The 21,817-nt window shown below is 39.7% G+C and overlaps 1 protein-coding gene across 1 annotated transcript in view; it reads right to left on the bottom strand.

Moving 5' to 3' along the window:
- Positions 1-18,780, bottom strand: part of SCML4 (Scm polycomb group protein like 4) — an 84,552-nt gene extending 65,772 nt beyond the window's left edge. Inside the window, exons 1-2 of the mRNA XM_036769233.1 lie at positions 18,610-18,780; positions 96-228 (exon numbers count right to left, since the gene is read on the bottom strand). Of these exons, the coding sequence (XP_036625128.1) occupies positions 96-228; positions 18,610-18,774 (298 nt within the window). The 5' untranslated portion in view covers positions 18,775-18,780. The remainder of the gene's footprint in view (positions 1-95; positions 229-18,609) is intronic.
- Between the last annotated feature and the right edge of the window lie 3,037 nt (positions 18,781-21,817).

The following is a 21,817-nucleotide window of genomic DNA, read 5'->3' as shown; positions in this document are numbered from 1 at the left end:
CTCCAATGATGACCGTGGAGCAAACAGCCATTTAGTTAATTAACTAACTCCCTGCCCGCCAACGCACCCATTTGTGTTAAGTTCAGCAGACGTACCTGTGAGCGCCTGCGCTGCTGCTGTCGAGCTGGGCATGGCGGCTGCATCCTGGGGGATGGAGCTGACATCTGGCTCCGGTGTGCTTCGCGGAGGAGAGATTGCTAAAGGAGTCATTAGAACACGAGACTTCAGCTGCAAGATATAACCAATTTAGTGAATGAAAACCTAGAGGGCATCATTTCCTTGTCTCCCTGAATACTTCCCTGTCTTTAGTTAGCAAATTCTAGTGTACCCCCTTCCTTCCTTTCCTCTCCCCTCCACAGTGTGTGAAGTACGACAGAGGGTCACTGACCGATGCGTCCTGAGGGCGGGTGTGGACCTGTGTGTGAGGTGGAGTTATGTGTCAACAGTGATAGGCTAGCCCAATAGGATCTGTAGTCCCCAAGACCCCATCAAGGATACAAGCTATGATAGGCATGGTCACCTTTTGTCTTCATCCTTCGGAATCATAGCATCTCAGAGATAGAAAGGGGCCAGCTAGTCCAACCTTGACCTGAACTAGATCCCTCTCTACAGACAAGAATAATTGGCACTAACATGGCATTTTAAGGCTTGCAAAGTGCTTTACAGATGTTATCTCATTTGAGCCTCACAACAATGCCATGAGGTAGATGTGGTTATTATCCCCATTTTTATGGTGGGGAAACTGACATTAGGAGAGGTTAACTGATATTCCTGGAGTCACATGGCCAGTAAGCATCTGAGGCAGGATTTGAACTCAGATCTCTTGGATTCCAGAAGATTTGGATTGCTAAAAGAATCATTAGAACATGAGAAGACCAGAAGATTCTCTATTCACTATGTCACCTCCAGCTTTTTGTTTAAAGGCTTCCAAGGTGGGGACACCCACTTAGCTTTCACTGGACTTTTGGACAGTTTTTATTATTAGGAATTCTGTCCTTACATTAAGTCTAAATTTACACAATTCCCCCCCCCCCCCCCATTGCTGCTACTAGTGTTACCACTTAGGACAAGTAGAACTCATCTAACTCCTCCCCACCTGACAGTTCTTTGGTCACTTAAAGACTGCATTCATGTTTCCCCTAAGTCTTTTATTCTCCAGAGCGTATACCCTCAGTCCTTTCAACCAATCCTCGTGTGGAAAACCTTAAGGCTCTTCACCGACTTGGTGATCCCACTCTGGATGCCCTCTATCCTTCCTAAAATGTGGTACACAGAATTGAACACATTTTTCCAGATGTAAAGCCATGCTTCTCTTCAAAACAGGCTAAGATTATATTAAATTTCTTGGTTGCCATAGCACACCATTGACTCATATCAATTAAGCTTATAGTTTCCTCAGGCTCTCAGATCTTTTTCAGATGAACTGATGTCTAGTCAAGTTCCATCTTGCACATATAAAGCTGATTTTTCAGACCTAAGTTTTATGACATTATGCAAGCTGTCCCAAAAGTCTTAGTGCAGCTTTAAACTTTAATAGCTTAAAACCACACTAGAACCTTCAGGATATTGTATATAAATACAGCTAGGTGGCGCAGTGGATAAATCACTGGGCCCAGAGTCAGGAATCCCTGAATTCAAATCCATCTTCGGGTACTTACTAGCTATGTGACCCTGAGCAAGTTTCTGCCTCAGTTTCTTCAACTGTAAAATAAGGAAAACAGGGGCAGCTAGGCGGCGCAGTGAATGGAGCACCAGCCCTGGAGTTTGGAGGACCTGTCTTCGAATCCGGCCTCAGACACTTGACACATTTACTAGCTGTGTGACCTTTGGCAAGTCACTTAACCCTAATTGCCCTGCCTTTCCCCCTTCCAAAAAAAAAATAAGGAAAACAATAGTACCCACCTCCCAGGGAGATTGTGAGGATCGAATAAGATAACAGTTTTAAAGTGCTTAGCACCGTGCCTGGCACGTAATGGGTACATGTTCTCTTCCTTCCCATGCAACCCTATTAAACGTCATCTTATTAAGATAAGGCCCAATATTCCAGCCTGTCAAGATCTTTTGAAATGTTAACTTTCATCTACGTCATTTGCAAGTTTGACAAGCATTTCTTCTCTGTCTTTATCTAAGTCATCGATTTTTTTAAAATGTTAAACAACAGAGAACCAGGCACAGATCCATGGGGTATTCCACTCAAGAACTTCCCAATTGGCATACAGTTCTAGTCATTCAAACAGTTCCAAGTCTGCCTAACTGAGCTATTATCTCTAGCTCACAGATCATCATCTTTTCCACAATAGCATGAGAGACTTGATGAAAATCTTTTCTAAAATCTCAGTAAACTGAAATTATGGTATTCCACAAATGTGTCAGTCTAGACAACCCATAAAAAAGGAAATGGGAACAATCTAACATGGCCTATTCTTGACCTTGGTCCTTCGGGATCACAGCTTCCTATTCTGGATGGTCATTAACCATCTCCTTAATAAGGCATTTTAGAATTTTTCGAGGAATCAAAGTGAAAATCACTGACTTATTGTTTATAAGTACCATGCTCTTTGCTCTCTTGAAGATTGGGAGAATATTTGTCTTTCTTCAACCCTACAGTATCTTTCTCCCTCTCCATGGTGCTTTGGAGGTCACTGACAAATGACTCAGTAATAATAACTGCCAATTCTTTCAGTGTCTGAGGGAATGTTACTTTTGGGCCAGGTAGTTAGAATTCATCAATTTTATTATCTCTTTATGTATCTGGAGGATAAATGAAGGAAGGTACACAATTCCAGGCACCTGTCTAAGGCTTCCCATTACGTTGGCAATGTTTGAAGTAATAGAAAGCAATAGACTGGGAGTTTTGGTTCTCATCCTGGTTCTAGCACTTACTAACTCAGAAAGTTTCTAAGTGACAAGCCACCTTACATGTCTGGGCCTTTTTTCCCTCATTTGTAAAATGAGAAGTTTGATTAGATGATCTTCCAGGTCCCATCAGGCTCGTGCAATCTATGGTGTCATCCAAACCCTGTAGTCACCAAAACCAATCACAGTCCTGGCTTCATATAAATTAGCGTGAAAGTCTTCAATTATGGAGGACCATGTGGACCTTCAGTGGCATGCTCTTCATATTCTTGGTGACTACCTCCATCTCTTTCCCGGTAAAGGAGGCATGGTACAATCAAAAGAACACTGGCTTTGGAGTCAGAGGGTCTGGGTTCAAATCCCACTTCTGACACCTGTGTCACTCCAGGCAATTTACTTAACCTCCCTGTGCCTCAGTTTACTCACCTGTAAAATGAGAGGATTGAACTAGAGGGTGTCTGAGGTCCCATCTCACTCTTGAGCTATCATCCAACTGTGAAAATACATATAGTAACCATTTCCCAGAGGGAGAGACTTACTGTCCTGTGGCTAGTTCTGGCAACCGAGGCTACTAGGATTAGCCATTTGTCATGACATATGTATGTTCTGTGATAAGAAGAGGCCAGCCTCCATGTCTTGCTTGGAACCTTAAATATGGAACAGAAAATTTACAATGCTAGGGGACTGTTATTCAAGATGATTTATCAGCAAGCTCTGTGCACTAAGATTACAAGGACTGAAAATCTTCTGTTAGAGATTACTCTGTTAATAATCTAATAGAATGTAAACTCTTTGAGGGCAGGGACTTTTTCAATTCTTGTCTTTGTAACTCCAAACCCAGTATATAGTAGGCGCTTAATAAAAGCTCATCAGATGTAAATGTTTGTAGAATCTCAAAGAGTCAATGCTGATCTTTTACCCTCCACATAATACAGTTACCTTGAGGTCAAACCAATCTTTATTGTGCCTTTTATCTCAGATGTTGGAAAAGAAACAAGATTAATGATTAAGAATTAGCTTTACTTTGTGGTACATGATGTAATGGGACTTTTTTCAACACAGTAAATTATGAATACACGATAGCATGGGAAGATTTATATAATTTGTTGAAGAGTAAAGTAAATATAACCAGGAAAACAATATACACAATGACTCCAACAACATAAATGGAACAAAGATTCATAAAGCAAAAGAAACTGAATGTTGTAAAATTATAATGACCAGTCCTATAAAGGCCTCTCCCCATCTTCTTTGCCAAAGTCTCCATGCTATGAATATGGAGCTCTAGATGTAATGTCAGACTTTTTAGTAAGTTGAATAGTTTTGTTGAACTAGTTTTTTTCCTTTTTTCTTCTTCTATGATATAAGGGGTGATTCTTGAGGCATCAAGTAGGTGATGTAAAAACAAAAGGTGGCCATGAAATTTATTTTATGAAAGAATTACAATTACTACTACTAACTCTCTATTCTTGCGGCTGTGTCTAATAAGAATGCTTTTGAAAGATTCAAAACATTAAGAGTAAGAATTTTCTACTGATAGGTTTTCCATCATACTAAGAGTTGGGCATTCAAACAAAATTAAAGGCCATAAAAATAGAGTAAAGTACTCTTAAATAATTCCCAAAATTATGAAAATGATATTGCAGTCATGAACAAATGAGCGAATCCAAAGTGCTCTGTGAACTGGTCATAGCGACTTGGGCTTTGTCTGCTTGTTCATTTGTTAAATGTCTCAGTCTGCCGCAGTGCCACCCAGGCTCAGTGAGAGTGAACCAACTTTCCACTTGGATGGCCTTTCAGTGAGTAAAATTACTCCCTGCATGTATCAGGCTGCTCAGCTGGTGGAGGCCATGTAATGAATGAGGAGGGATAGGCAATGAGGGCCCTCTTGCTAAAAATGTTACCTTTGATTCTCCCCTTGGAGCAGGGATGTGATTTGGAAACCCCAGGACCGAAAGTTGAAGCCTCTCCAACTTGTAAAATGATGAGCTCCAACTTCTGCCCCAATCTGTTCAAGCTGTTCTCCTGGCAGGTGATTTTTCTTTGTTTTTAATGGACAAACTCAAATAGGCTGCAGCCGAACAAACGGCCTGGAATGAAGAGGAAGGAGGGGAGGAGGGGAGTCTTTCTTGGCAGTCGTACCCACTTGAAGAAGATTCACTGCCCAGGATGCCTTGCCCTGACATACAGTAGCTAATCAATTTGCAATCTAGGGAACACACTCAAAGCCAACAATCCTGTACAGGCACTGGTGAAGTTGGCACCTCGATCTGAAATGCAAAACCTTAATCAAACGCATCCAACACGATATGTGTAAAGGGCGTTGCTGCCAATGGCTGCCAGAGGAGCCTGTGCTTTGCCTTGTTAATAGTATCATGGTGAGAATGGAACAGAAGGAGAAAGTGTCCATCTCTGCCAGCTGGAAATGCAACCAAAGAGGGCGGAACCCTCTGGCCAGCTCATCTTTTCTTTGCGTTAAGAGACCCAACATTTAACTTTTGGACAATTTGGACTTGGTGTTCCATGTCAAACTACTCTTCAGTGCTATACTTCTGAGATGACTTTTAACTCAATTCAAACAAAAAAAAACCCACCACATTTATTAAGCACCTGTAATATATTTAATATCCCATCACCTGGGAGGGAGGGAGCGGGGTGCTATGATTTAGGAGTCAAAAGTATAAAGATGAAAAAAAAATGACATGGTCCTGCCCTCAAGGAGCTTACAATTCAGTGGTTATAATAAAAATAGCTAGCACTTATACAGTGTCTAAAGGTTTACAAAATATATTATATGTGCTATTTCATTGCACTCTCACAACAACCCCATGAGGTAGATGCTTTTATTATCCCAATTTATAAATGAGGAAAATGAGCCTGAGAGAGATTAATTATCTTGCTCAGGTTCACAAAGTTGACAAGTATTTGAAGCAAGATTTGAACTTAGTTCTTCCTGCCTCCAAGTCTAGCACTCTGTTCACTGTGCGACCCAGCTGCCTAATAATTATTCTAGGGAGGAAATCACCATTTGGAGGGTAGATAAGACAAGACCAAAATAAAACCCAACTACTATGCCAATTATAATATGCTTATATAAAATTATATTTTATATACATCATATATAATTATGTATACATTATATATTAAAAATACATAACTGCTTAGAAGAAATCTGGAGCAGTATAGAGTGTGAACATAATGATGGGAGTCCATTATGAAGTAAAACCCCAAGCCAGAGACCAATCTAAAAGCAAACAATTATAAGATCCTGTGTAAATTGTTTCCTCTTGAGGAAGACCGAATGCCATGCACAAATGAATGGTTTTGTCCCAAGTTACCTTGTTTATGGAAATGACCCTCCAAGTTCTCAAAGTTTATTAAATAAGCTGCAAACCAACATGGTAGTCAAAAGAGCGTTTAGTTTGATTGGTATACATTGAATATATTGATCACTATACGAAAACTAACCAACCAACAAACAAAAAAAAACCCACAAACTGAAATACCAAATTGTGAGGAAGAACCCAACTAGAATGTGTTGGGCAACAGAGGGGTTACAAGGGAGCAGGGATAAATGGATCCATAATTCAATCATGGAGTTTTGCCAGAAATATGTAGCTTTGTCATTATTAGAAATGCTGATTGTCTAAAGGTTGTCTAAAGGACAACATTAGTATGAGGAAATGAGATTTATGAAATAATACTTTGCATTAATTATCTCAAGTGTAAGAAGAGGATAGAATATGTACATAGGAAGTAAAAATAGGGAAGAACAGAGTGAATGTTTTTAAGCCCCTAAACTAAAAGGGCATCATTTGATATGAGTTTGGGTACATGTGTGTACACACACATGTACACACTCTTACATACAAGCACTAGCATACATACCCCAGAACTTTTGGATTCCTTGGTGTGATTTCTTTTTTTTATTTGTTTGTTTTTTGGAGGGGGGACGGCAGGGCAATTGGGGTTAAGTGACTTGCCCAAGGTCTCATAGCTAGTAAGTGTGTCAAGTGCCTGAGGCCAAATTTGAACTCAGGTTCTCCTGCCTCCAGGGCCAGTGCTCTACTCACTGCGCCACCTAGCTGCCCCTTGGTTTGATTTTCTTTAGGAAACAAACTACACTAAAAGAAACTAGCAAATGTCCCAGCTTCACCTACCCTGCTGCATAGGGCTGTTAGTAGTTAATTTCTAGTCTTCTTATTTCATTCTAAAAGAGTAAAATCTAGATACCGTGTTTAAAGTTCATGAAGTATTGAGGTTTGTTCAGATAAACAATGCTAGAATTGGTGGCAGAGTTCATCTCTTAATCTGTATATCTCTATATACCACCATTTCCACCTCTCCTTAGCTCCACATTTCCCTATCTTTACCTCAATCTCTACATCTCTGTCTCTGTATTTCTGTCTATTTTTTGCATTTCTATATCTATCTGAAGTAGATGTCATTTGGTCCATCGCCATGATTTCATTACAGTGCTCTATACCTCTCGATGTGGAAAAACCCTCTACTGAAGAGTTCTCTCAAGCATTAATGTGGCAGCTGTGCGAATGGAGAGAAAGGGATGTATATAAGAGATGTTGTGAATGTATGAATGACAAGATTTAGCAATAGATTGGAGGACGAGAAGTCAATGATGACTCTAAGATGGCATGCTTGGATTACTGGGATAATCGTGGTTGTGCTTGCTGCTTGCTATTCAGTCATTTTTCACTTATGTCTGACTTCATAACCCCACTTGGGGTTTTCTTGGCAGATATCAGAACGTTTGCCATTTCCTTCTCCAGCTCATTTTACAGATGAGGAAACTGAGGCAAATAGGGTTAAATGACTTGCCCAGGTAACATAGTTAGGAAGTGTCTAAGGCCAGATTTGAACTCAACAAGATGAGTTATCCTGTCTCCAGGACTGGAACTCTATCCACTGCGCCACTTAGCTGCCTCTCCATTTGATTACATGATGGTAAAGTTGTGTTCTGTGTCATCTGTATGTGTGATATATGTGTGCATATACACATACACTGCAAAAATCATATCAATAAATCAAATATTTGTTGACTGAAGTAACATGACATTGGCACTCATCTTAGTATAGAAGGGACAGTGGTATGTACTACACACACATACGCATTATACATAGAGGATAAAAAAAAATGCCCAAAATTCAGTGGTGGCAATTTAACTCTTAGCTCCTACAAATACAACTTTGAAAATCTCTCTTGCCATTTAGCTAATCCTTAGATGTTCTTACCATGCATTTTGGGATGCAGTGCCCTTTCAAAGGCCCCAAGCATGGAAGAACATGTCTGAGAAGTAGCTGGAGCATTGACAAATTTTATCACCTTTGTGATATTTAAGAAAATTTCCAAAAGGAAATATTTGGGTACTCTTTGTGACTTATTTATTGCATCTTTTGATAGCAATGACATGGGTTCTATCTTTAAGCTTCAAAACATGGTTGCTGAAATATATCAAAAATGAATGTTTAGATGGGACAGAAGAAGACATACTCAACATTATAACACTAAAAAAATTTCTTTTGAAATAATCTAGTTGTCTGGGACAAAGCATGCTGGGAAACTAAATCTACCATTATCCCATTTTAGGAATAGTCACGCATTCTGGTATTATATTAATAAATCAAATATGTATTGTTGGCAGTAGCATGTATTGTGGTGTGGAGGTGACACTGGCTCTTAAAAAGCTATGCCAGTGAGCTTGAAGTTCTGACTGAGCTTAGCCTGCTGGAAAGGTTGTCTATTGCCTGAGGATGGCACTAAGTTTGGGGAAGCTCATGATCACCAGATGGATTTCTTTTGTTACAGTACCTAATAAAAACCATCTATTAAAATGTGGAGGTGGCCCTGAGATGTTAGTAGCAGGTTTAGGAGTTCTCAGCTCAGAGACAGTAGGGGGATAGGACAACTGGGCAGAAAGATATTACAGGGGATCCTTTGCTGGCCCTAGGTATAGCTGGCACTGATTGGCAATTCTATTGCCCATATGAAGTTCTGGGTTGCAGTTCCAAGGTGAAGAGAATCATTTGTGGTCAGTCACAAGGGAGCAGGGACCCTGACACAGTTCCAAGGCAAAAAGGAGTGTTAGCACTTGTGGCTACAGGAAAGCAGGGTACTAGGCCACAATTCCAGGGCAAAGAGGATTGCTAGCACATGCAACTGCAGGGGAGCAGGGGCCCTATCTGAGCAAAGACCAGAGCACAAACCGGAAGAGCAGTGACCACACCTCTGCCAAGAGTAATAATAAGAGACTCAACAAAATTAAACTGCTTACATTTCTATATGGGAAAATGATACATGCAATCCTAAGAACTTTATCGCTTTTAGGGCAGTTAGAAGACATCTACATAGATGGAAGGGCAGCTAGATGGCACAGTGGATAGAGTGCTGGACCTAGAGTCAAGCAGACTCACCTTCCTGAGTTTAAATCTGGCCTCAGATACATACTAGGTTGTGACCCTGGGCACTTAACCCTGTTTGCCTCAGTTTCCTCATCTGTGAAATGAACTGGATAAGGAAATGACAAACCAGTATTTTGCCAAGAAAACCACAAATGGGGTCACAGAGTCAGACACAACTGAAAAATGACCAAACAGCAACAACACATAGACACAGAGCATGGGTATGAGTCAATTATATTGGGATGATCTCACAAATATATGGGGGTGAGAAAGAGGGATGCACTGGGAGAAGGGGAAAGGGGAAAAGGGTAGAATGGGGAAATTTTTCTTCCATAAAAGAGGCATGTAAGAAAGAGCTTTTACAATGTAGGGGGAAATGGGGGGAGGGTGGTGGGCAATGCTTGAACCTCTCTCTCATCAGAATTGATTCAAAGAGGGAAGAATAAATGTATATATTTACTTGGATATAGACATCTATATTACCCAATAAGGAAATAGGAGAGGGATAAGTGGATAAGAAAAAGTAGTTGAGGGGGTGGAGCATGATAAAAGGGAAAGTGAGTTAAGGGAGGCAGTGGTCAGAAGCCAAACAGACTTTTGAGGAGTAACAGGATAAAAAGAGAGAAGGATAAATGGAAGGAAAATAGGATAGAGGGAAATACATAGTAATTATAACTATGAATGTGAATGGAATGAACTCACCCATAAAACAGAAGCAGATAGCAGAATAGATTAGGAACTAGAATCCAACAGCATCTTATTTATAAGAGACACACTTGAAACAGCAAAATATATTTACAGGGTTAAAATAAGGGGCTGAGCAAAATCTATCATGCTTTGGCTAAAATAAAAAAGGCAGGGATAGCGATCATGATCTCAGACAAAGCAAAACAAAAATAAACTTAAAAGAGATAACCAAGGAAACCACATTTTGCTAAAAGAAAAAAAAGTTCCATAGACAATGAAATAACATAAAAAAATTTACAGCAAATTTCTCTGATAAAATTTTGATTTCTCAAATATATGGATAATTGAGTCAGCCTAATAAAACAAGAGCCATACCCCAATTGATAAAGTCAAAGGATATGAACAGGCAGTTTTCAGAAGAAGAAATCAAATCTATAGTTATATGAAAAATGCTCGAAATCACTAATGATTAGAGAAATACAAATTAAAACTATTCTGAGGTACCACCTCACACTCATCAGAAATGACAAATGCTGGAGGAGATGAAGAAAAATAGGTATATTAATGAATTGTTGGTGGAGTTATGGACTGGCCAACCATTTGGAGGATGATTTGGAACTATGGTCCAAAGGGCTATAAAACTGTGACTCTTTGACCCAAAAATACCACTACTAGATCTGTGTTTGAAAGAGATCAAAGAAAAAGAAAAAAAGAGCTATGTGTGCAAAAATATTTATAGCAGCTCTTTTTGTGGTGGAGAAGAATTGGAAATTGAGGGAATGCCCATCAATTGAGGAATGGCTAAACAAATTGTACCATGTGATTGTGATGGAGTACTATTGTGCTACAAGAAATGACAAGGAGGATGGTTTCAGAATAACACGGGAAGACCTATATGACTGATGCAAAGTGAAGTGAGCAGAACCAAAAACACATTGTACCCAGTAAGAGCAATATTGTAATAATGATCAACTGTGAAAGACTTAGCTGCTCTGATCCAGGACAATTCCAAAGGACTCATGATGAAAAAAAATGCCGTCCATGTCCAGAAAGAGGACTAATGAGCAAATTGAAGTGTAACTTTCTCACTTTATCTTTCTTGCTTTTTTAATATAGACAATATGGAAATGTCTTGCATGATTTTGCATGTATAATCGATATCATATTGCTTCTCTTCTCAGTGGGTAGGAAAGAGGTGGGAGGAAGGGAGAGAATTTGGAACTCAAAATTTTTTTAAAAGAATGTTAGAAATAAATAAATAATGAATTTAAAGGAAAAAAAAAACCTATGCGGCAAGATTAAAATGTGCATTTTAAGTAGAGAATATCCACACCAACCAAATCCCAGGGTTTTTAAAAATTGTAGTGTACTTGAAAGCATACTGTTTTATGAGTTATTATTTTTTTTTATCTGTTACTAAATGAATTACGTGGTCTCAAACAAAACAGTTAACCTGTCTAGGTCTCAGTTTGCTCATTTGTAGAATGAGTGAAAAGTTGGGGGGAAGGGAGAGCAGTTTGATATATTAAACAAATATATTGATGTAGTGAAATCCAGGAATTGAAAAGAGGAACTGCGATGGAGATTGGTTGGTTGAGAATCAGTGGAAGAAGAAATAGACGTGATATTGTTATAAAATGATCCTGCAAACCACCTGGTCAGATGGAGAAAATAAATGAAATGTTTGGGAGACAGAGTACAAATCTGGCATAGACAAAATACAGCAGTTTAGGGGATTTCAATATGTAATAAATGTCATATTAGCGGGTGGAACTGTGGGAAGCAGTTATCTAACTGGTATTCACCCTTTTCTACCCTCTCTTCTCTTCTGGAAGGATACAGCTAAATCTCCTAAATCATTTCTGTCTGTGCCCATTCAAAACTTAGCTTTGGGATGCCTTCCCTGTCTTCTATCCTTTCTCTCTAAAAACATAAAGCGGTGGAAATTGTCCAGGCCACCTTTATTCAATAAGTTAGTATTCTTTAACCCTGGGCAATGGTCCATGAGTTCATTCATTCCCTTTCACCGCTATTTTGGGAGCTTCTTAATGCAGATTATTATTGCTATTATCAAATACTAATAGCTCAAGTTCTCGGTTAAAGGATTGGTGTGTCTTTTTCTCTGCTATTTTGGGAGCCTACTAATGCAGATTATTAATAAATAATAATAACTCTGGCCCTCAGTTACAGTAGAAATTCCCTAACAATTTTTTTCCACAAAGATAAGGATCTCTGACTTGTAAAAATTCTGTTCAAACAACCAAAGGATTCACCTATTTGCACATTTTCTACTCAATTAAAGATGTACATGCAGAAATAATTCAGATAGATTTTATCATTTATCTAGAAAAATCTAGATTTAGAGGAATAATTAAACAATGAACAACAATTAGTCAAAAAAGGGACTTATGATTTAAACCTTCACCCATTCAAACCAAAAAATGAGAATGGAAAAGAAAGAAAGGAGACAATTCACCGACATCTTGCATTTTCTCAGCGAAGACTAATCTCAGCCTTCCTAGAAGGCTTTTTGTTAATTAAGTGGAGCTGTAAGCAAAAGCTTCCAGCAGCTCCATGCTCAAAATTAGGCTTTGTGAAAAATCCTCCCTCTTTGCTCCTGTAACTGCACCGTCTCCATTCTCCTCCCACTCCCAACCCCTACCCCATGCAGACTGACTAATTCCAAAGTTCCCAGGTTCCTCCAGCCCAGACGTCATGATGGTTTAAAAACCTCTTTGTAGACCCAGAACTACAATTACCAGAACTCTATGCAGCTATTGGTCCAAAACAGGTCAACAAATGTTTGTTGAAACAATTGCTGGATTGTCGGTATTTGGAAATACAGAGATTGCTTGTACCCAATGCATGATTTGCATGGATGAAGTAGTCTCCTTTCTTGGTCCACATTCTTCCATTGATTCAATAATCATTCAACAACTTCTATCTATACATGTGGTCTCCCTAATAGAATGGAAACCCCCTGAGGGCATGGACCTCTTCTTGTCATTGTTATTTGCAGTGCCAAGCACAGTGTCTGGAAAACAGTAGGCACTTAATAAATGCTTATTGATTGATTTGATTTTTCTTGGGCTAGAAAAAGATCGTACTACCAACCTACACCAGACGCCATTTTGTAATAACAATCATGATAAGAAACAATCACTTACTTTTCTATAGGCTTTAAGGTATACAAAGCACTTTCCTCTTAACAATCCTGTGAGGTTCACAGTATAAGTATTATTATCTTCATTTTAAAGATGGGGATAACAACCCTCAGCAACTAGGAGGCACAGTGGATAGAATACAGGACCTAGAGCCAGGGAGATGTGAATTCAAATCTTGCCTCAGATACTTACTGGCTATGTGACCCTAAGCAAGTCATGTAACCTCTGTTTCTTTATCTATAAAATGGTATTAATAACTGTACTTACATCCCAGGGTCATTGTAAGGGTCAAATAAGATAATAACGTGCTTTTTCCAACCTCAAAGCACTATGTGAATGCTACCTGTCATGGCTATCATTATCGTTATGATCATTATTACAGATCAGAAGACTGAGGCTTTGAGGAAGGTGAAGAGACTTTCCCATAGTAGTCAAGCTTATATCTCAGTGTAGGCCTTCTGGCTCCCAAAGCCAAGGAATGTTGTTGCTCACCCCACACAAAAACGACCAAGAAAAGGCAAAAAAAGAGAACTGGCACCGGTCCATCACTACTAGACACAGGCTTCTGTAACATCATCTGTGTATACACAAAGGATGGCACCCTACTTTATTATTCCTTGAGCAGGAAAAGAACACAAGAAGAGAGAAAACATGAACTCACCAAAATACAATTCTAAAAACAATGCTTAATAGATTTTCCAGGGGTGGTATCCCAGGGTGTCATTATTTTTTTTCAGAGAAATAAAATAAGGCAATAGATCAAGTGGATTGTACACCAAAGAAGACAGACCTCTCCCTGACTACTCCCACCCTCCACTCCGGCCCTCTTAAAACTCAGAATGAATTTAAATTTGGGCTGTAAATTACCACTTTGCTAAAATTAAAAAAAAAAAAACTTTTTTCCATCTGTTCTGTATTAACTCATATGTTGTTGCTACAAGAAATTTCGGTTTTGGAGAAGTGTGGAATGAGTGTTAGATATGGAGTCAGAATGCCAGGGCTCACATTCTGCTTCTGACTCACCTGTGTGACTTTGGGCAAATCACTGGGCCTCTCTGGGCCACATTTTCCTCATTTATAAAGTGCTGGGGTTGGACTAAATCATCTCCAAGATCCCTTTCAGATCTAAATCGATCTACGATCTTGGGATCAGGAGACTTGGGGTCAACTCCAAGGTCCTATGTAGTGATATACTGGTAAATGTTTAACAATCAGCTCCTGAAAAATGTATGTGGGAACACATTTTTAATGTTAATATACATTATTAACATTTTGTCCATCACTTTCTTAAGTCTAGGCATTCATCAGAACAATAAATCATGACCTAATTTGAAGCATCTGCTGATTTCCGAGTTGTAAATGCTCAAATTGAAATTTTAGTAATCGACTCTCAGGAGCCAGTACAAATGTACAAAAGACAACAGAAATGTCAAGGAGAACAAATTGGGAAAAGCGAAGCAAGAAAGTAAAATCAATGTTTAGACAACGCAGTATTCTTTTCAATCTTCAGGCATTAAGACCCTAAATCCCCATGCTCACAGCTTCTCACTGTGTTCAAGAACCTCATTTCTTTCAAGGCTGAAATTGAGAGAAAAAAAGAAAGTGAGATGGTTTTTACCCATCTTGAAAAGAAGTGAGAGGGCCATCCGCCTTCTCCTACCCTATTCCCCATGCTCATTATATCAAGATAGAACAGAGGACTGGACTGGACCTGTGGTTTCAATAGCACAGGGAATTCTCAGATAAGGGAATTCACTTTACCAATATAAGTCAGTACCTTCTCTTACATTTCACAGGATCATAGAGTTTGAGAATGAGAATCTCCATGGATAAAAAAAATACCTAATATATCATATTCACTAAATAGTCATCTAGCCTCTGCTTAAAGATTTCTTTTTTTGGTCCTTAGCTTCTCCTGCCAGACTCAGCTCAATCTGAGCACTATCATTCCTGACTGATAATCCTAGAGACTTGTCTAGAACATGGAAAGCATGTCACAAAGACAGCATGTATTAGAGGAAGGGCTTGAACCCAGGTCTAAATCTATGCTGCAACTTCCCAGGATACCAAAACAAATGCATGTAAATAATACTTGATTTTCAATGTATCATTCTTTACAACAGCCCAAGAACTGGGGCAGCCAAAAACAAGGGTTATAGTTTTCTTGACTGGAATAAGAAACTATTGTTGAAGTTCTATTGAAAGTCCTACAAATTAATTCAAAAGATAGCGATTTCATTAACTAGAACGTTCCTGCACTTTTGCTTTAGGGAAAAGAAGCAGTTGAAAAGAAGATAAGCTTTTTAAAAAATTCATATCCTAGTCCAAACACCACCTCCTACATCATATTTTGGGGTCAGTGTATATACAATACAGCCCAGTCTTCTGTAACTTCCTCATTTATAGCACTGAACATTTAAAATTTTTGTGGAAAATGAAGGGAATCAATTCTCCTAAGCATTATACTAACACATTACAAAATCTGGAAGTGACAAAGAAGCAGTGAATTGTGCTCAGTGTCTTATAATTACTAAAGAAGAAATTAGTATCAATGCATTATAGAAAGATTTTTAAACAGATGTTGAAAGGAAAAGGTCCACGCCATGAACTCAACAAGTGAAGTAATTGGGGCAGGCTGGGTAGACTATATGCCTTCAGTACACCAAAAGCCTCAGAAACTATCAGTGTCAATGTATGAAGATCAGTACGTGGATGATGTTTATAAGAATGACCCTGGGTCAATAAGAAAAGGTTTAATTATGCTATGAGTGCTCTATTTAAGGTGGCAGGGAGGGATGTAGTGCATTTTAGACAGATTCCCATCCAAAATAGTTAATGAGGGAGGAGGGGAGTTTGTTCACATCTGGATTCTAGGCAATGTTCCAGAGAGTTGAGGTTGCCCAATAGGTAACATCTTGGGAAAGTGAAGTGTTACTATATAATTTTCTTGCCAGGGGGCTTAAGCTTTTCAATCGCACAGAATTCTTTTCCCGAGGACCAAAGAATGAAATGATACATTCATTTGAAACAAAACCCTGGAACACTAGCCCCACCACCAGCTGACATGAACGATCTGCCTCTTTGTGTCTGACCAGGCTGACCTGGACTTCCATAGGAAGACCTAGAGAGTAGTAGGGCTTGCTGCCCACCAAATGTCATCACCATTATTAACATTAATGTTGTGGCTGTTGTTAAAAATAGTAATAGTTAGCATTTATGTAGCATTTTAAGGTTTGCAAAGCATTTGATATATGTTACCTCATTTGATCCCAAAGCCTAACTGAATGGGAGTCTTCTTTGTAGAGACAAGCACCCTGGACGACCCCAGTCTCAGAAGCTCCCTCCCTCACCCAAAATGCCCCCAACCATGAAGACACTGATGCTACTGTCTCTGGAGAGGAACAAAAATGTGAAATAGTAAAAAAGCCCAGCTAGCTGTGTGTCACTAAGGACAGAATAACTGAAAATGGTGGTTTTTAAAAGGAAGGAAAATTATGAAGTCAGGCTTAAGCTATGGAGCAATTTCCATTTTTCTGGCTGTGGTAAAGAATATCTTTGTTGGCATTTTTTATTTATGGGCCACAGCTCCCAAGGTGTAGGAGGGAACTGAAGTTTCACAGTTTTTCTTCCAGTCCCTGGATTTGTTTCCTGGATCAGTAAATGGTCTGTTCTGCTCCAAGCAAGCAGGTAGGATAGTCAGATCTCAGCATCATTAAGAAAGGAATTTGGGAGAAATGATATCAGTTTGATACCAGCTCTGAAAGAATACCTTCTAAATCAAGACTCAGCCAATGAGAAGGAAGTTATCCAGTCCAAGAAAAATCCAGAGATTGGAGACCCATTTACCTCATCAGATGACTGAATCCAAAAAATGAATAACCCTTAAATAACCTTGAGTAGTCTCTATTTACATGTGTATATGTATGTACACGTACATGTACATATATGTGTGACTATGTATGTATATACGTGTGTATATATACATATTTATATATTTCTGTGTTATTTTTCTTTTTCCTAGCATTTGTTTCCTTCAGAATCAAAGGGGACAAGGCTGAATTCATTACAGACTTTCCAGAGGCTTTGTCTTCCTGCAGACCTGAAATAATTTCCATACATTTTCCTAAATCTATGGGAGTTAATTGGAAATTTGCATTTTGGGCAGAGTATTTCGATCTCAAGATGGATGTCTAAGCCTTTCCTTCTCTCCAAACAAGAGAAAATTCTGAATCGAATTTATTGAAGTGGAAAATGCTCAGGAATGGCCAGCATGTTGGTCTTTCTTCTCTGGGAGACTCTTCAGAAATACTTGGCTCCCATCTCAGAAGGGAAGAAGACTGTCCCTGGTTTGGTTTGTTTATATGACTGGGATTACATCAGAGAACTCGGTTCTTTCCCCATTTCCAAATCACTGGGAATCCATCAAAGGGGAGCCAAGCCTGACATCAGTGTTTCCTTTATGCAAGCAGGAAGTTGTGAATTAATGAGCTGTGTTTTCCTCATGGGATCCCTGGTTGAGCTGGGTTTGGGAAAACTCTTCTATGATTCCTTGACATTGCCTTGATAGTATTATTTATTTAACTGTCTGAGAGACATCGTCTGCTTCCACTTAAATAAATGACGAATACATTTTGGATGGTGGCTTTGAAAACAGCTCCAGTAAGAAGCCAGGTAATGGTCTGTTGTTTCAAAGGCTAACTTAGGTGACGGCTTCAGAGACCTGGGTTTAACTGTGTGCCTCAAAATCTTCTCTATCTTGGTCTTACCTTGTCTTTTATTAATTCAGTTTCCCTACCCCCAAAATTGGCAAGACTATATTGCTGCTATAGAGATAAAGTGCTAAAGATCAGAAGACTTGACTTTGGACCTCACCTTACACACTTAGGAGCTGTTGTCACTCTGGGCAAGTCACTCCCTAAGTCTCAGTTTTCTAATATATAAAATGGGAAAAGTAATAATAGTGCCTTAAAACAGGGCTACTGTGAGGATCAAATAAGATAACGTATATATTATATAGATGAGTTGTTGCTGAGTCGTTTCAGTGATGTCCAAGTCTTTGTGACCCCATTTGGAGTTTTCTTGGCAAAGATACTGCAATGGTTTCCCATATTCTTCTCCAGCTCATTTCACAGATGAAGAAACTGAGGCAAACAGGGGTGAGTGACTTGCCCAGGGTCACACAGCTAGTAAATGTCCAAGGCCAGTTTTGAACTTATAAAGATGAGTCTTCCTGATTCCAAGCCCAGTAAACTACCCACTGCACCACTTCACTGCCTTATATTGATGGGAGCTACTATTATTATTACAGCAGGCATGCTGTAACAATGAGATGTGGTGATACACGGTATTGAGAACAACTTCTCATTCTGTCCTTAGCAGACTCTACATGTCCTGTTCCACCTTTTGCTATGTTTCATATTTTAATTCCACTCCGATGCTAGTGGTGTCAGTCTAAGACAACCTTAGAGGAAAGATGGAAACATACCTTGTGTCCAGGTTTCCGGCCTCTCTTCTTTGGGATCTTCACAACCGGTAAGGAACAGGCAGAAGAAGAGTAAAGGTTGTGGACCGTCATTTTCATCGGTGCTGAGTGGAGTGGGGGTCTGCCTCGTTTTCTCCCTGCTATCCTTGGAGACTGCATCTCAGCCATTACCAGTCTCGTAAGCAGTGATGACAGGTTATTTATATGCAGAGGAGGTGCTAGGAATCAGTTCAGACAAAAAACAAAAACACAATTTGTTTGGTTTGGGGCAAAAAGGAACAAAAATTAAGAGAAAATTGGCTTAGCTTCTTTTAGCCTTCTGAGAGGCCAGCCACTTAATGGAAGGGGAAATAAAATCAGGGTGAGCCAGGTGACATTATTAGCTTTTAAAATGCTTATTGATAAAGGGAGGTAATTGGTCCCATTGGGCTGCCCATGAAGCTTAATTATCCCACTAGACTTCTCAGGGAATTACTGATCCCATGGTAGGATTTTAAGAAAAGTAAAGCCTGGTGGTCTTGGGCTACAGTAAGACTTAGTAGGCCAAACTTTGAAAAAGCCTGAGAGATCACTGTCGGTTTCCACTTCCAGCTGTAACTGTCCTGGGGAGGAGAAAGAAGAATAATTATTGCCAAGAAAGCTCTGAATAACCAACAGACTTGAGGTTACTTTACACTTCCCATTAGCTGAGGTTTCCTTGGGAAGTATCATGTACCTGATCACCTGCTCTGTGCCGATAGTGAATGTAGCACCTACATTGTGAGCCCTTTCTAGAGATGAAAGACATGAGCAGAGACCATCTTGGAATTCAGCAGTTGGTGACACACTTAAATTTGGATGTTGAAGACTCTTTTTGGAAGGCTTCTGGGAGAAACAATCCAGAAGCCCAGAAGCCAGAAGGAGTAACCATTCTTCCTGTTACTGACCATGGGGAAGGCAGAGAAGCGGAGGGAAGCTTGCAAAGAGCTTTACATTCATTGTCTCATTGAAGGCTCACAATACACTTTGATCCTTTCTTTATAGAGAAAGTTCAGAGTGATTTAGTAACTTTCACATGGCTGCATAGCTAATAGGTTTCAGAGGCAGGATTTTTATCCAGATGTTCCTGACTCCAGTCTGGTGTTCTTTCCACTATGCCATGGTACCTCAAGTGCTACGGGTGATGTATTTCTCAGATGGCTCTGTTGTCAGGATTCGTTCTGGTCAGGGTTCAAGATTTTGAGAACTGGTTGCTCAAGGGAGTACTTAACCTAGTAGGAATTAAGAACTCAAGAACGTTGCCATATGAATTTCCAGGTGACCTATATCCCCACTATTTCCATCACACTCTACTTAACATGCTAGAGTCACCAAGGTATCAGCAGAAGACTCCTTGGAGTCAACATGTGACCTTTTAAATGTCTCCACTATGACACCACTAATTTCACTTAGTGTGTACTGATATTTTGGTGAAAGCTAGAGCTTCCTATTGACCAGTACTTGGGATACATCAAGAATGAAGAATTGTTGGCCACAGGGGAGCTAATAGGAGTTCTTGTCTGGACCACGGAAAATCAGGAGAGTTGATGAACTGTGGTCAACGATGAAACCAGGTAATAACTACCAGATTATGACTCATACATGGAGGATTCCAATTCCAAATAAGCTGGTTTTAGGTATATCAATAGGAAAAAATGGAAGGTTGTCAGGCAAGCCACAGTCTAAGGGAAATCTCTGCCTGAATGAGGCAGAAGGGGGTTACCACATGAGGAGGAATCAATGGACAAATGAATTTTAAAAGCATTTATTAAGTGACTATGATGTGCCAGATGTTGCAGGAGGTGCTAGAGATACCAATAAAAATGTCAGACAGTTCCTGCCCTCAAGAAGTTTACCTACATGGCCTCCAACATTAGCAAACATTTTCGAAACTGATAATGCTAGACTGTGAGTCCCATTTTTGGAATGTTAAAACAAAAGCAGAAGGATTCTCTCATTCCTTTACATACGCTCCTTACCTAAGACTACATATATTGGTCAATCAATAAGCATCCATTTAACAACTAACTATTATATGCTAGACATTGTGCTATGCCCTGGAGACACAAAGATTAAACAGTCCCAAGAAGCTTCCCTTCTATGGAGCAGACAAGATGGACATATATAAGTGTAGTAGCCAGAGTTTGTCAGGAGATTCCCAGCTGAATTGACTCTCCCAGTAAATTACTTGAAATCAGAACATAAGAAGACCGATAACATAGACAAGAAGGTGTTAGTTCTTAACAAAGAAGTAGGTAAATGTATGAAGTCTTTAGTCAAGTGTGATGGGTGGCAGCTGGGTGGCCCAGTGGATAGAGCACTGGCTTTAGAATCAGGAAGACTCATCTTCCTGAATTCAAAACCAACCTCACATGCTTACTGGCCGTGTAACCCTGGGCAAGTCACTTATCCCCGTTTGCCTCAGTTTCATCATCTGTAAAATGCGCTGGAGAAGGAAATGACAAACCAATCCAGTACCTTTGCCAAGAAAACCCCATACGGGGTCATGAAGAGTCAGACATAACTAAATAGCAACAGTTAGATGTTGGCCTTCTGAGGTTTGGTCACCTTCCTACCTATAACTGCAATGGGCCTTTAAAAAAGTAAGACAAGATCATTAGGTAGTCAGTGGAAGTAGGAGATAGCCCTGAGGAGTGTGGCTTCTTGCAATAGAGAAAAGAAACACCTAGAGATGAAGAACCTAGCTCTTTATCTTTCTTCTTTCTCCTCTACCAGAGGATAACGGAGGGATTTCCTCTCTTTGTTTGTACCCCCATCAGCAATGCCATTTCGCAGAAGTAGCTAACTAATTGCCCAGGAGGAGAAACAGCAGGGAACAGGCCCAAAGAGAACCAATTTAAGAGACTTCTGTGAGGGGTGTGACTCTTGGTAGAAGAGAAGAGAGTCAGATATGGATTCAAGAGTCAGGAATCTAGTGGTGGAGAAATAGACCCAGGAAGCCTATGAGAAGAGAAAGTCCATAGATGTCCTACAGTGCTAGAGGCAGAAATTGTCTTGGCACTATATGTCTCTGCACATATGTCTCTATCAGGATTCTCTGTGTATGCTTCTTCACACTGATGTTATTTGAAACTCCAGCCTAGGCTTATGGGAGTGGGGTTTGGGTAGGGCAAAATGTTTTGTAGTTACTTGTTACAACTTGTACAAGTTACAACCCAGTAAATGCCTTTTC

The sequence above is a fragment of the Trichosurus vulpecula genome, chromosome 7, assembly GCF_011100635.1.
Source record: "Trichosurus vulpecula isolate mTriVul1 chromosome 7, mTriVul1.pri, whole genome shotgun sequence".
Lineage (NCBI taxonomy): Eukaryota > Metazoa > Chordata > Mammalia > Diprotodontia > Phalangeridae > Trichosurus > Trichosurus vulpecula.
The sequence above is the reverse complement of the archived record's forward strand: the minus strand, read 5'-3'. Positions and strand labels throughout refer to the sequence as shown.